General features: G+C 44.1%; 1 protein-coding gene across 4 annotated transcripts in view; it reads left to right on the top strand.

Annotated features, from left to right (window-relative positions):
• The window catches only part of LOC116941046 (diacylglycerol kinase beta-like), an 82,404-nt gene extending 69,967 nt beyond the window's left edge, over window positions 1-12,437 (top strand). For all 4 annotated transcript variants that reach the window (XM_032951632.2, XM_032951636.2, XM_032951633.2 and 1 more), the window contains 3 exons: window positions 3,636-3,756; window positions 5,168-5,228; window positions 8,476-12,437. In XM_032951632.2, coding sequence (XP_032807523.1) covers window positions 3,636-3,756; window positions 5,168-5,228; window positions 8,476-8,571 — 278 coding nt within the window. In that variant the 3' untranslated portion in view covers window positions 8,572-12,437. The remainder of the gene's footprint in view (window positions 1-3,635; window positions 3,757-5,167; window positions 5,229-8,475) is intronic.
• Window positions 12,438-15,536: the final 3,099 nt, after the last annotated feature.

A 15,536-nucleotide genomic window follows, 5' to 3' on the forward strand; every position in this document is an offset into this window, starting at 1 on the left:
TTTTGGGTTATAGCGTGTAAATATAAAAGTGTCGTTAAACCCGCCACTACCTGACACAGCCAATTAGTAAGGTTTGTCACGTAAACAAAACATGCCAATTATTTACTAGTACAGCACACCGGTGTGTTGGAGAGTAAACTCACGACATTTACTATTCTAGTACGACGTTTCGCCAGTAATTACAACCAGCATCATCAGGCGGCAGCCAGATTTGTGCAGAAATCCTCTTTCGGTCTTAAATAGAGGAATGAATGTGATGCCGTCATTTGTGAGCCAGCTCCCAACTCTTCCCAGATGTCTGGAACAGCGTGAACAAGCAGGCCCACATACCCTCCAGGGGCTCTATAAGACACTCCCTCTTGGAGGCTTGCACCTTTAATTTTACCCTGAGATCAAGCTGCAAAACTAGCAAAAAGGTTTACACACGTGCAATTAAGACGACATTTGTATTCATTACAGTCCCACGAGAAAGATATAAGTAAAAAAAAAGAATGTAAAATTGACTAATGAATGGCAAAATGTGGTTAGACAGAATTACAACAGCAGGCCCTGCCTGGCTACAACCCTAGCACAATAATTCCTAATTCCTAAACACATGGAAGCTTTGGTGTTCCCAAACTTTCATCTGGTCCCAACAAAGGACATCAAAGCCGCAAGGGAGTGGATGCTGCAGTCAGCTTGTTTGTCTGTTTGTTTATTCCATCGCCCGTGTCCAGACATTTGTCTCCTTGGGCTACAAAATGGCTGCACCTTAAGGCCATCTCCCAGCAGCCCTCTCTACGTATTCAACCACTGCCCAACGAGGCAATTAGCGGTGGCCTAGATTTATTGTCTCCTCATTCTTCTCTGCATCTGCATTTCATAGACACCCGCTTGAATATAAAAGCTCCCATTGTTGTCTTTTGATATGCCATGGGTGGAGTGGGGTGGGGTGATAGTTAAGGGGGGTGGGGTGATAGTTAAGGGGGGGGGGTCTAAATGACATCTGACATCCACGGGGGCATGTCCTACAGACCTTCCTAACAGCCAACTTCCTTCAGCCATGCCCTCCAAGTATAGCGAGCGAGCCTTGCCTTTGATCACTCCCTGCCCCTTCGGTCCCCAAGGCATCATCACGTCACCCCCGAGCTCCCCATAATTCCTATTTAGCATGTTCTTTTGGTCATGATGACTTTCAACAACCAGTGTGGAAAGAAAAAAAACGATGACCTTATCTTGGGTCGAGTTTTAATTAGCATCGCGTCCGTCCGGGACATTTAAGTGTTAAATTTAGCATAGGGAAAATTTGACAATTTGAAAGTAGCGTGCCTAGTCGTTTCAAGTACCAATTTTAATGAACATTTTATTGCCGAGTCTTAAATATTTAACCCAGTGGCTATATTTTTTTTGATTAGGTGGCAAAAAATATGCAGTGTGAATACTGTATGTACAGTCCAACACCAATGAAGTTTAAAGTAAGCTTGGCCATCTATTCTGTTCTTTTTTAACCAAATAAAGAGATGCCAAAATATACTCACAATTGCAAGTTCAAAACGGGTTTCTATTTTTAAATGGTCAAACATAAAAAAAAGTGTGAACAAACAAAAAAACAAATACTCTTGCTTTTATGAACAGTTAAGTCTCACCAGAGTCCATGTGCGCATCGCTCACACTGGACTCACATCGAAACTGTGATGTCAGTGCCCTTCCAAGCGCACGTTACGATGGACTGGCAACACTGCGAGGCATACAAACGCATATCTTAGTCTTCTATTGTCACGTGCAGTCGCCATCACCATCATCAGTGGCCATAATCTAGCCACTGTTGGATGAGACATTCCTCTGCTCTTGCTATCTCGCACAGTACAGTATTGTGATGATCTGGCGAGTCCCTGCACGTGAGTTTATTCAATCGCTCCATAAAGTACTTTTCTTCGTTGCAGCAATTCTAATGATACGGTATTACAACACTAACGCAATACTGTAACGTAATATTAACAAATACAATAAAGTTATACCATTAAATTAGGATTACAGCTACAGCGTAACGATAGTAATATCTAAAAACAGAATTATATATCATGTGACAAATTATAGAGTATTATTCACACGCAGTATATAGACCACATTTCACAAAGCGCCTAAAATAAAATTCTACTTGCGAACAAAAGGAAACGTTTCAAGATTACTATCACCGCCATGGTTTGTCTGTTCATCAAAATTAATGTCCACTATCGATCCACTGCTGGATGAGAGCCTCCCTGAGCCAGACTGCTAGGTTTGCTCACCTGCAAGAAAATTGCGCTGGCTTTTCAAATATCGGTAGGAGTGGAAAACTCAACTAAACGTGTTAATCATCCCAGAACTAGCACTGAGCCCCATAATAAAAGCACGTTTCGGTTGTCCTTTGCCTGGCTATCACCCATAAGGTGCCGTGCCAGATGGTCTGACTGGGCAGGAGGGGGGGGGATGGTGAATCCAGAGAGAGATACAGTTGCACATCGAACTGTGCTCCAGTTATTATTTTAAACGCTCTCGTAGTGGCATATTGTTTTTGTTGTTTTCATATTGCAGTATTTGAATACTTTATTCTGATTATTTTCTGTTGGCGCATTCGCAAGTGCTTCTGTGCTCGGAACCCAGTGATCTGAGTATAATTCCGAGTCACAGCTAACATCATTGGCGAGTGAAATCTGAAACCGATTTGTGGGGCCTCCTGCCATCGCCAACTCGCGCTGACCGGCACGGTGTAGTATGGTCACATAATTCCCATGACCGACATCTGCCACCGGATCGACAAAGGGCTGTTAGTTAGAAGTTTATTTTTACTAAATAATTTGCTCATCTTGAGGCAATCGTACATGTTGACAAAGTTATATTTCTGCTTCAATTAACTTATGAATAAAAATCACAGGTAAATTTCAAATAATAATAACGGTATTATATGTTTCTGTCGCTTTCTAAAGTTTTTTTTTTTAAAGGGCAACTACGGAAGAGAAGGAGCGATGAAATCAACTAGTGTCCAGATACGAGGTGGATTCATACATCATCATCTGAGAGATGGTGGTGGCTTGAAGGAAGCCTACATCCAGCAGTGGATTAACAATGGCTGATGATGATGACTGAAAATTACCAGTTGGCAAAAATATCGAGCTCTTTCCACTCTATGACAGATGGCAAAAAAAAACCTACGTCATTTTTTATATAAATGAACTTGTATATTATTTTATGAACATCAAGAAATATTATAAGTGCCTGCAGAGTTTCCACACGCACGCACACACTGCCCCAGCTCAGTACGTAGGGTGTTGAAATTAATCTCATTAACATATTAATTCCAAAGGCAGAAGGCAATACACTGAAAACTTCCAGGGGGGGATAATCTAGTAGCAAGGCAGGGAATAATGAGGGCAGCATTATTATGGACTTGGCAATGCATCCTCTGTCAGAGTACAATAGGCTGCATTTTTCTTTTCACTTTAATTTATAATCAGCATAGGTTTGCAAAGGTGCGGGAACAAAACAGTCATGCACCACATTTTTACCTTTTCACTCTTCACCAGGTGACAGTTCCCATCGAACTCAAGGTCTAACGAGCTGAAAGTTAATATAATTGTTTTTGTGTGCGTTTTGTTTTTTTCTGTGTGACAATTCAGATCTGGGCGACCAGCTGTTGGAGGTGGTGGGGTTGGAGGGAGCAATGGAGATGGGCCAAATCTACACTGGGCTGAAGAGTGCAGGGAAGAGAATGGCTCAGTGCTCCTCTGTGACCATCCGGTGACCAGCACCCCACGCTTCGAGCATGCACTCAATCGACTCACTCTCCCTCTGCGCTTAAGATATTTATTTTCCACTTCAAGAATTATATATATACCTCGTATAAACTAGAAAATGCCTGATAAATGTCACTGTTTAAGTGCAAAGTCTACATATGTCCTGCACGTGTTACCAAAATTTGCATTCATTTTATAAAAAAAAAAAAACTATTCCTGGTACTTAACTAAAATAAATAAATACATGAATGGAAAGAAAGGAAGTGTGGCAATTTCTAAAACCCAATGAGATTAGCGTGGCGAATATGTTCCTTCATGGTTTTTCTGACCTAGGTCGAAAGCCATAAGTCATACATGTCATAAATAATGCAAACACTAAATTATTTCCGATCAGAATGAGCCATTGCTTGACTCGACTCTACGGTGAAAAGTGCCCGAGTACTGTGACTGTAAGTTTGATACACAGAGGAACGTTAATTAACATTAAAGATTATATATTTTTTAACTAGTAACATTTCTTTATCTTAAACCAAAGGAAGCCTCCGATATAAGTTAAACTATAGGCTCTCAATTGTATTGCTGCCCATAAATTACATTACAGAGGGTAAACAAAGTGTCCCTCTCCCTCCCCACTCCGATCGGTACCGATCAATAATATGTGATCAATGAAGGTGGTTCATCTCGTAATGGGCCTTTATCTGCCCGCACCAACTCCCCACACGCCGCCCCCACAAAGTCTCATCTCATCAGTGACACGAGAAACGAACCGTGCTCCGACACTTGCCTTAACATTCCTCTTGATGCAGTTGCCAGATGCCGTGCTAACGGCCAAAGTATAACGGCCACGATAAACTTGGTAAATTTTAAGAGCAATAGCTGCAAACAATCATCACCCGGCAGCAGTTGCCGCGACGTTTTCTCATGAAGAAAATGTTGTCACCAAAACATGGACAAATCTGATCCGATGCTCTCCCTAGTGGGCAACTGTGATGGCAAACTTCCAATTAAATCACAGACAGAGGTCACATGGTTCATAGAGGTTGTATGATCTGTAGACCGATTAATGTTCACCAAAGTCACTTTAAACAAACGATGTTATCATTGGGTAGTCAGACTTCCATCACTAAACACCACTCCCCGACCAAGGTGCCATAGTTATTGCTCTAAGAACAATAAATGCATTGCCAGTGACAATTGCCAGAAACAGCTGGCCTAGTATGCAGGCGGTGCAACTGCACCAGGGCCCACAAGCCAGAGGGGCCCAGGCATTGGGCTACGAAAAGTAGGGAGAACATCGGTGGGGGGGTGGACACCCATTTAATTCCTTGCACCACCAGCCACCAGGGCCCATGCCGAACAGGCTACGCCACTGGCCTTAACGGCTCGCTCTGTGTCACTGTGTTCCTCCACCGCAGGACGACCAAACTACTGCCCATGCAGATCGATGGGGAGCCCTGGATGCAGCCGCCCTGCACCGTATGTGATCCCACCATTGCTTTTCATACTGATGGTGTAGCAGAATCGATCGCTAGCCTCGGCTATACTCAGGATAAGTTGGACTCATTCAATCACGCATGCACGGGCCTTTTCCCACTCCACTGCTAAATGACGGTTCTACCCATGCCGTGTGGGTCGCATGGGGGTTACTTGACCTTGCTTCACCACACTGGTCAGTGCGGGGTTGGTAAAGCTAATTCAATTAGTGATATTTATTTGGCACCTTCATTGCGTCCATTGAAGATAATTACTTTCATTTAAGGCGGACGTGGGATAAAACACACGAAGGCAAATAGAGTGCACGTCAATGAGCATGCCGGGTCTTCCCCGTGTCACAGTATAATCACGAATATTTAAAACTAACAAAACAACAAAAGGTGCTGAGTTTTAGTGGAGACAATCACGGTGAGATTTTTGCATGTTTCGGAGTTCGGGATAGAGGCACGATTCGTCACAACAGCGGGGTTTTTTGTTGTTGTCAGATGCCACCCCCTAGGTGTGGTGCTAATTGAGGCAAACAGAAGACTTTAAATGTGCGGCATTGTTATCGCCCGAACCCCATTTTGGCCACACCTGGAGGCGAGGTATGTGCAAAACCCGCGTTGGATTGCCACCACGCCCTGGGCTGGAGCTCTGCACCAGCTGTGGAATCTGCACATGTGTGGGGTGTGCACCGTTTCTCGCAGGAAATGTGATCGGCCAACGCACGTGCCAGGCTGCACCGTGGCTTGTGTTTGGGTGGATGTGTGTGCGCGCACGCGCCCGTGCGTGTGTGTGTGTACGTGTTTGGGGAGCGGTCGTGTAGCGGTTAGCGCGCTGCAAGACGAAACTGGTGGCTCGAGTTCGATTCCCGTTCACAGTCAATACCAGTGACGATTATCTGAACCGGTCCTGGGCTTCCCCTAGGAAGACTCAGCCTCAAATTAGTACCTGGTGCAATGCGTAAATATCGCTATTAGGGAGACAAAGGTGGCCGGGCGTGATGCTGGCCACCCACCCCCTCGTGTGCCTTACCGGCCTTCATAGGTACTCGCTAACAGCACTTGCCCCAACAGTCTGTTAAGGCTTTACGGGGGATCTTTGGGTACGTATGTGCTGCGCAGCCGCTCGGCACACCCTTCTCATACGCAGGTATTTTTTTTGTACCAAAGTTGCCTAAGCCCATGTCGCCTATTTTCTGGATTATAAGACACGCCCCAGATTTGTTCCCGCTGTCAATAAAGTCAGAGATCTGGTCACACACACATACGCACGCGCACACACACACATACCCCGACCAGAACATATACGACTCGCTTTCATTTGTTTTGCTTTAAAATACAGGGGAATCATTTCGTCTTGTCGTTTTTGGAGAACTTGGCGCATGTACAGCCCTTTTGCCGATCTGCTGCTGGATGAGGGCCTCTTCCCATGCCTGTTAAAGGATGTGGGATTTATCTGACCGATTTTTTTTTGTTTACCACGCTGGTTCGCTGCGGGTTGGCTGAAGGCCTGAGGAACATGGACGGTGGGAATATACAAGTAGGGTAACAACAACAATAGATTTTACTGCATTGCCCTTTGCTTCCCACAAAGTTGACTAAAAGGTAAAGAAGGTGCAGACCTTGCGATGTCTTGCTCAGGCAACTGCTGGCGGAAGATGCCCCCACTAAAGACCCCCCACCTCGATGGTATTTTGGCCTACTCTTGCATGTTACGATGTAGAACGTACGGTGGAAAATGGTTCAGTGTTGCCCTCCAACCGTCTTAGTGATTTTGGGGGCAGCCTCTGTGTAAGAGCACCGGGTGGGTAACAATGAGCTTGGTATCACCATCTGTTTGTGCAGAAGTTGTTTACAGTTTGACAAACGCGATGCATCCCTCACACCTGTGCTCTTTCCCAGCCTAATCTCCTGTGTAACTATTGGAAATATGGTCAGCCCGTCTCAAAAAACTAGAAACGAAAACTATTTTTTTTACCAGGTAAGGCCCACTGTGCTATATAGCTAATTTTCAGAAGCCACTTGGCCATAAATGATAGCTGAATGTAGTGGCTTATCTGGAAATGTATAACAGCCAAATACTCGTTTCTAAATGTGGAGGGAAAAAGTGGAGGACCCGGAGAAAAATATAGGCGACCACGGGGAGAACATGCAAACTCCAAATATACAGGCATCAGGGTCGGGTTTAGAACCCACGAACTCCTGTATACCAGGCAAGGTAGTTAAAATATCGCCACCGTGGTACATTCTGAGCGAGCGAGCAAGCCGTCAATGCAGTTCGGGTTTGTCGAGGCTCAGGGCTGGCTTGCCTCGCAGTAAATGTTGAAATCTGAAGGCATAAAAGTATACGGACAATCTCGCTTGCCATTTTTTCCTGGTTATTTTGCTATATTTTCGCAATGACTACGGGGAAATGAATAAATGGAAAAAAATTAACACATTTGGAGAGAGAAAAAAAATTGCCCTTGCCATGTGCAGTGTAAAGTAACTGCACCGGATATAAGTTTCCGCCTGCTATGAAGGCAAAGTAGTGTACATTATCTACTGCAACATTTCGCAGAGGCTAGGAGTAACGCAATACTGCAGCGAGCGAGCAAGATGTTTGTTTTGTTCGCCTTGCCCACGATCTTTAGTAAAACTGGTGTTTGCTAGCTATTGAATTCTATCACAGCGCCGTGTCAATTAGCATCTTCGCTCGGCATGCGATCACAGCAAACGCAGTGGCTTGAGAAAGAGCCCCCCCAGTGGGGTTTCCATAGCGGTGGCAACGTACACACACGCACGCACATATCGCTAATAGGGTGCTATTGTTCCAGTTCTATGGCGGATTCTTACACTCCTCAGCTTGTCTCCAGTCCAAACAAGTGAGCATTCTGAGCGAGCGAGCGAGCGAACAAGCCGGCACTGTAGGACGGGTTTGTCAAGGCTCATGGCTGGCTTGTCGCATCGCACACCAGGCACGCAGGAACCGCACACAGGATCGGACTGTCATCTAAAAATAATTCAAAAATATTTCCACGATTGTAGACCTGGAAACAAATCTATATATTTTTTTTACTTTCCGAGTTTTTTTTTTATTCTATTTCATCCGTTCGTATTCAGTCGTCGTATGCCGTCGTCGTTTTGTATTCATCAAGCCAGCTCAACGTTGTGGCCATGTTTTGGTTTAAACGGCAACCAAAATGGGGCGTTTGATTTTCGCAGACTTGTGATGAAACGGCGTGATGGCTTTGTCTCCCCCACAGATCAAAGTGACACACAAGAACCAGGCGCCCATGCTCATGGGGCCACAGCCAAAATCCAGCCTCTTCTCTGCGTTTTTCCGCAGCGGGCACCACTAGGAGCAAGGAGCGGAGAGGTGGGGTACGACGAGGGAATTCCGTCAGAGCCCAGGGAAGGTGGTGGTGGGGGGAGGGAGAACGCAGCATTTGCCGTTCAGTCGTGCTTATTCAGTTGTTGCGGGGTTTTTTTTTTCCACTCGGGTTGTTCATTTACGGCGGGCGAAAGATGGAAAAGAAAAAAAGGCAGACCGAACGCCAAAAAAAAAAACTCGGATGTGAGAAGTTTTTTGTTGTTGTGGATTTTCACCAGAGCCGCCATGTGTTGTGTGCATTTGCCCAGAGTTAGCCAAGTCAAGGGGTTCCACGAGGGTCGATCTCAACTTTTTTGTGCCTGGCCTGTCCGTGAGCGCAGTACGTCCCGTTTGGGAAAGGTAGCCTGTTGTACCATGCAAATATTTGGGATGCTTTTTGGACTGTATAATTATTCTTTGACAACGATACAGATAAATTATTACTTGTTGCATATTTTGTAGGGAAACGTTTTTACACAAGGTTTACAGCACAACATTTGTACATTGCATCATTACGGTCATTAGGTCCCAGGCGATTACGTGATTTTGTATTTGCGAAGGTTGTTATTATATAGTCCACCTGGCAAACCTTTCAATTTTAACAATCATCTACCGCGTATCATTTTTCAGGTAAAACCACGTAATACACTCCTTGTATATAGTGTATCGTGTAAAATTGGATTTAAATGGCATATCGACTTTTTACCTTGTTCGAGTTTACCGTGTGGCTGTTAGCCACACTGTTAGCAGTGTTTAAGCAGTGGCAATGTTTGCGCTAAGCATTTCAAGTCCCGTGGTCATCTGATGCTGTGTTCAAACAAGGAGAACACCTCGTGCGTGCGGACCCAATTGTGCATGAGGCACCGCGGGGTCATTTCACCGCAGAGCCTCATCCAACTCCATCGAGAAGCTTCTCCCAGTGCCCACGGGAACTGGAAAACATCCAGATCCTTCTGACCAACTGAAAAAAATATATATACGTTAACGGCAGCTTATAAAACACTCGGCTCTAGGCAGACTTTATTTCATTATTAATTTACAGTCGCACAATGCTACGACAAAGTAGGATGTCAGGGTGGTGATGCATAGCTCTCCGATGTGTTTTCAGGTTGTACCGCAAGTTATCCTGCATGATGTCTAACATTTCGCTCTACTGTGCTGGGAGCTTCTTCATGCCAAACAACAGGCGGTACAACCCAAAAACACGGCGGAAAATAATCTAACAGCCCCTTTATCCATCCACTTGTGGATGAAGGCCTCCCCGTGACAAGTCGTTCACGGGAGTTGTTCGACCATACTTCACCACACTGGTCAGCGTGGGTTTGCGAAAGATATGCCCTGGACTGGTTCAGATACCACTCGCCACTGATTTAGTCGTGGCTGGAAATTAAACGCAGGTTTCCTGGGTTCGTAGCGCGGTGCGATCACCAATTTGCCACCGCTTCGCCTATATTAGTTCAGTAAACGTGAACATTTTGTAAAGATTTTGCAAATATTAACTTTCATTAAGTACGGTTCCAGCCAACTGAGGTGTACATGCCCAATGCACCTGCGGAGCCTTGCTCGCTGTTAGGTGTGCGGCGCTGTGAGCTTGCAGAGTTCTATGCGATGCTTGCGAATGGCAGCGGTACGTCCAGGAGCTGAATGCCAATACCGAGGTCTGCGAGCCAAGACGGGGATGGGTGGCGGAGGGCTTCGAGCAGAGAGTTTCGTGTCGTTTGCTTGGAACGGCGCAGCGCTGATTGTTTAAGAGTGCGGCGCTCTGCGAGGCTAAATCACTGTCGTCGCAAGTCGTGCAGCGAGATTTGCTTGTGAATAGAGAGAAAAGTCTGGGTGTGAGCACAGCATTTGTTGTTTGAAGCTACTTGGGAGTTCAGCAAACGGTGCCGATAATGCACAGCTACGTTTTGATGTCTTACTAGAGGAAAAATAAATTGTGTGCCTGGTTCGACAAAAAACGTTAGAGTGACTTATTTATCTATCTATATATTTATTTGTATGTATATTGGACAATTGTGACTTTTTAAACGATGCTGTATGCATGCAAATTCTATTTACGAATACTTATAAAACTGTACAATAACTTGATGTAATTAGAGTACATTATGGAGTTTAAAAAAGGGTAATTCATTCTTTAAAAATATATATTAAATGTAAATACACATTGAAGAGGCAGTGTGACAAAATCAAAAAGCCAGAAATGTTACTGAGGTGCTGTTTACTAGGACGGTAACAATATTTGACTTGTGTTGTTAAACATTCATCAATTTTATAACATTCTAAATTGGTACTTAATTATTTTAATGCAACATTTGTAGGCTTAAAGAAAAATATGAATTGATCAGATATCCCTTCAAGGACAACAATTTCCATTGCAAATGATAATACTTTGAATGGTATCCCCCTCAGCCATGGCCAGAAGACGTGACTGGTCTTATAATTGCTTACACACAGGACCAAGATGTGAAGGGCCAGAGAGCCATTATGAACGATGTGGTGCCTAGTTGACAAAAACATACTGTATACTGAATTATGCCTCAAAACATAAAAAGCTTCCCCAATGAAGCAAATGCAGTACATTAAAATCACATTGTAAAAATAAAATTACATTAATTGATTAACCTACCTTTTGGCTAGCAGGCCTTCAAGGCCATTATAGCTACTAAATTGAATAGACAACTGACTTTTGTTGTTCCATCTGGTATGTAAGATAATGGTAATCGGTTGTAGGGGTTTCTCAAGCACTGTACAATCTAAAACCTCTACTACACAGGATGCAGACTCTGTTGGTTTGACACACACACATGGATTGTATAGTATTCACTTTCTTGTGCACTGTTGCAATTTTTACCTGCCATAAATTTGTGTGGATTTAATGAATCTACAAACCAATTTTGTTTTCTTCTCCACAACCACATTCAATATTGCATGCACAAATGTGTGCACCACTTTGTACTGTACATTGTATTGAACACGCATGCTGGTAAATTTTCTGCATCCGCACTTTTTGACACGGTGTGTTGTTGGTGCTAGCAGCAGCACCGTTTAGTCAGTGTCCTTTATATATTGACGTGGCCGTAAATTGTGTGGTTTAAAAAAAAACGTGATTTGTACAACCTGACGAGCCCGATGCAAGATTTATACGGACGTTTACAAAATACACTTATTGTATGCGCCACTATCGTAGCACCTAGAGACTACTCGAGTATTTGTTAGTTCATGGTATTTTTCTATTTCCTTCTTTTGATGCCATGGTTTCACATTTTAAACTTAGCGAAAGGGGGGGGGGGGGTTACTTAACAGCAGCATCGGCAGGTTTTGACTTTGTATAATTTTAACTGTTAAGTGGTAAAGCCAGGAAAAGAAAATAACAATTACCAAAACACGAAACATTATGCATTTATTTCATCGACTTTATGTGCATTATGAAGCCCACAAAGATTGTACAATTATTTTTGAATTTAGACTTGCAAAGACTTTTATTTTTCAACACACACAAACACTTGGTGTCTGACTTGAGCTTCACACGGCTCCGATGGTCCAGCAGCAGCATCAGTAGCATCGGCAGCCTGCGATGTGTGCCGTCTCTCACCTCCAAATCATCATTCAAGAGCTCAGTCCGGGACCAAGCACGCCCGATCATGCATATTGCAGGCCGGGTAAATGCCCCCAAACGCTCTCGTGCGGGAAGTCGTCGTTCTTTTTTTTTAATTTGCCCGTGCTGTTTGCTTATCGTGAGCGCGGTGCGAGTCCTATCATTTGCGTGTTATATACTACGTACAGTATTACCGTTTGACATGTCTGTGAGCAAGAACTTCGCTTTGCTAAGAAATAAATGGGCACCAGATGAAACCACTCGTGCAAGTTGGGTCAGTTTTTTTCGCTTTCCGCCGCACGCCACAACGATTGATGAACGTGGCACCAACGTTCCCACAGACAACGTTGGGGATATGCATAGCACTCCATCTCTTATTTGTTAGGCTGCAATGTACCCGCACGTTGAACTTCTTTCGTACCGTACGTAGCCAACCGTGCTAATCGGAGGTGCGGATGTAATGTAATGTGTACAATAATTACCAGTTTTGAGAACAGGATATTTCAAGTTCTTTCCATGATTACAGTCACATCCAATAATTAGTATGCTCCAATACAATATAACCTTGGTATGTTGATACGGTACACGGGGGTGATCCATTTACAAATACCCCACTAAAACGAGATAGACAATACAGCATTACATTGCGACGCCTCCACGTTCTCCCACCGATTTCAATGCAGCACAGTACACTTGTTAAATATGATCACTCTTTTTCTCTGTCACATATTGAGCCATCGCCTTCACAATATTCAATCACTTGTTGACAACAAAGAGGTGGTGGGGCTTTAGCATTGAGTGTGGTATCTATAAAAGGATCGCCCTTGTATATACCTGTGGCCTAGAAAACCAATATGCCGACGGACTAAATATAGTTTTGTTTATGTGGAGAACGAGAACAGAGTTCTGATTATAATTTACATATACTTTTACCCATAACGCTCCGCCACTTGGCATAATGTGCACGGTACTTTGTTTACACGCAGCACTGCACTGTAAACGCACGGCCCTTTAAAACACACGTGAACAATTTTGACATTGCGAGCGAGTGCTTGCAGTCGGTGTGTTCAGGCATAACATACACAATTGTGAAATCCCTAAACAAAGGGTAGTAGTGTGTGGCTCTCTACACGGCCTGGTGTACACACGAAGGTAAACGTGGTCTATAAATACCTCTCACCCCCTCCCCACCACGGAAAGCCCCCGGTGACAAGCAGTGGGTTTCTTGTCAAGAGCTCCCTTGCCAGAAACGGGTTCTCATTTCTCAAACTCCACACATACCGCCAGTGCTGCCCACGTCAGGCCACAAGTTCTGAGGACAAACACCACTCGCCCAGGGGGGCTGGGGGCGGGTGGGGTTCGCCAAACACGACTTGAGCCTTTACAAAAGTAACAGGTAAAGGTGCAGCACTGCAATTACTCACTCAAGCCACTTTGTAAACTAAACTTTTTTTTTATTTTAGCAGGTACGGCCCAGTTTGACAAACACGATGCATCCCTCACACCTGTGCTCTTTCTCAACCTAATATCCCGTGTAACTATTGGAAATATGGTCAGCCCGTCTCTAAAAACTATATATTTTCTTATTATTTTACCAGGTAAGGCCCACTGAGCTACATAGCTCTTTCTCAAAAGCAACCTTGCCACAAACGATAGCTCAATGCAGTTGCTTATCACGTGGAAACTTATAGCTGCCAAATACTCTAAACGCGTGCATTCTACATGTGGAGGGGGAAAAAACCGGAGGACCCGGAGAAAAATCCACGCGGTCATGGGGAGAGAGACACGTAAACTCCAAATATACAGCAGGCATCAGGGTCGGGATCGAACCCACGACCTCCTGTATACCTCGCGAGGTAGTTAACATCTCCTGGCCACCGCGGTGCCCCTTGCTGGGTGGATGGGCCTCTCTCTCTCTCTGTACTGGAAATAGCCCTTAGAAGAAAGCCACTCACTATGCGAGGTTATTTGGGCTACCATTCCACGCTGGTCAGGCGTCTTGGAAGAAATGGGAGTACCCATACTTTACTCCACGCCAACGCAGCCTGTCATTAATGTACAGTAAATATACCGTTTATGTAATTAAAATACAATCTAATAAAAAAACTTCCGCGCTAAGAGATCGAAGTGGCAACCTCTGGATTGCAAGTCCTTTGTGCTAACCATCCATCACACCACGGCAGTATTCTTCATAACAAAAAGTAAAAAACATAAGTTCAATTCTCTCTGTTACACACATCGTAGGAGCGGAATTGTCACGTTACAATGTTTACCTTGTGTGAGCCAACGTATCTAGTTTTGAGATTTTGAACAAACGTATCCTTATCGAATCACCTACCCCGCACAAACCAAGGGTGGCGAGGTATGGTCAACCAACCCGGCATCACCGACACGGTGTGGGGAGGAGGGCCTCATCCAGCAGTGTGATTGGCAAAGTGGCTATAGGTTTTTAAAGTGTTTAATACCGTACAGTGGAACATAAAAGGCCGTGACTAAGGGAATGGTCACTCCGATAATTATCTCTCTAGCCAAGTTAAACTTACACGCCTTTGTCTTAAGGGATGCAAAGGCAGGCAGGTACAACGACAATAAAGTGAAGTGCGCAACAATAAGATGAAATTTACAACGTAAAATGGCGAATGTAATGTCTACATTGTGTTCTAGAACGGTGGCATGTGGTACAATTATAGTCGGGTGTTAACACAGCAGCGCACATCGAGAAATAAAATGTACCGTATATATATATTTTATTTGGGCCACAAAACGTTATGGCTTGCTTAGAAGGCTGATTGGTTTCACTTACGCTGGGTAATTAGGGCAAAACAGCGTATAGTTTTACAATCCTTAAGTCTTTTGCTAAACTCTTTAGTAGAAGTATATCCCAATCATCAGTGAGTATAGTAATGAATACACATTTGTCTCCCGTTGAGTGTGACGTTATTGGCGATAGTACGCGGGCTTTGTCCGCTACCTGTTGTTAATGTATAACGTGGGTGTTTAATACGCAAGACAAACTGTTGGGGCAAGTGCTGTTATGAAGGCCGGCACAGCACGCGAGGGATTGGGGTGACCAACACCACGACTGACCGCCTTCGTCCCCATTTTACATGCACGAACATAGATTCAGTAATGTATGCACATTACAATGAAAACAACAATGAATAAATTACGTTTCAGTGGTAAACCAAGCAAAAAACCAAACTCGCTTTTTACTCATTTACCACGAGGTTAGGAGAGGATTTTTTTAAGGCAGTTGTTAAATGAATGTAGATCGCTATTTGTGTTTACTTTATGTGTGCTTATTTTTGTTCTACTTTACCTTTACGAGTGGGTAGTTTAGAATGCACAGAATGACACGC

This window comes from Petromyzon marinus, chromosome 10, assembly GCF_048934315.1.
Source record: "Petromyzon marinus isolate PM22_M1 ecotype Great Lakes invasive population chromosome 10, UKy_Petmar_22M1.pri1.0, whole genome shotgun sequence".
NCBI lineage: Eukaryota > Metazoa > Chordata > Hyperoartia > Petromyzontiformes > Petromyzontidae > Petromyzon > Petromyzon marinus.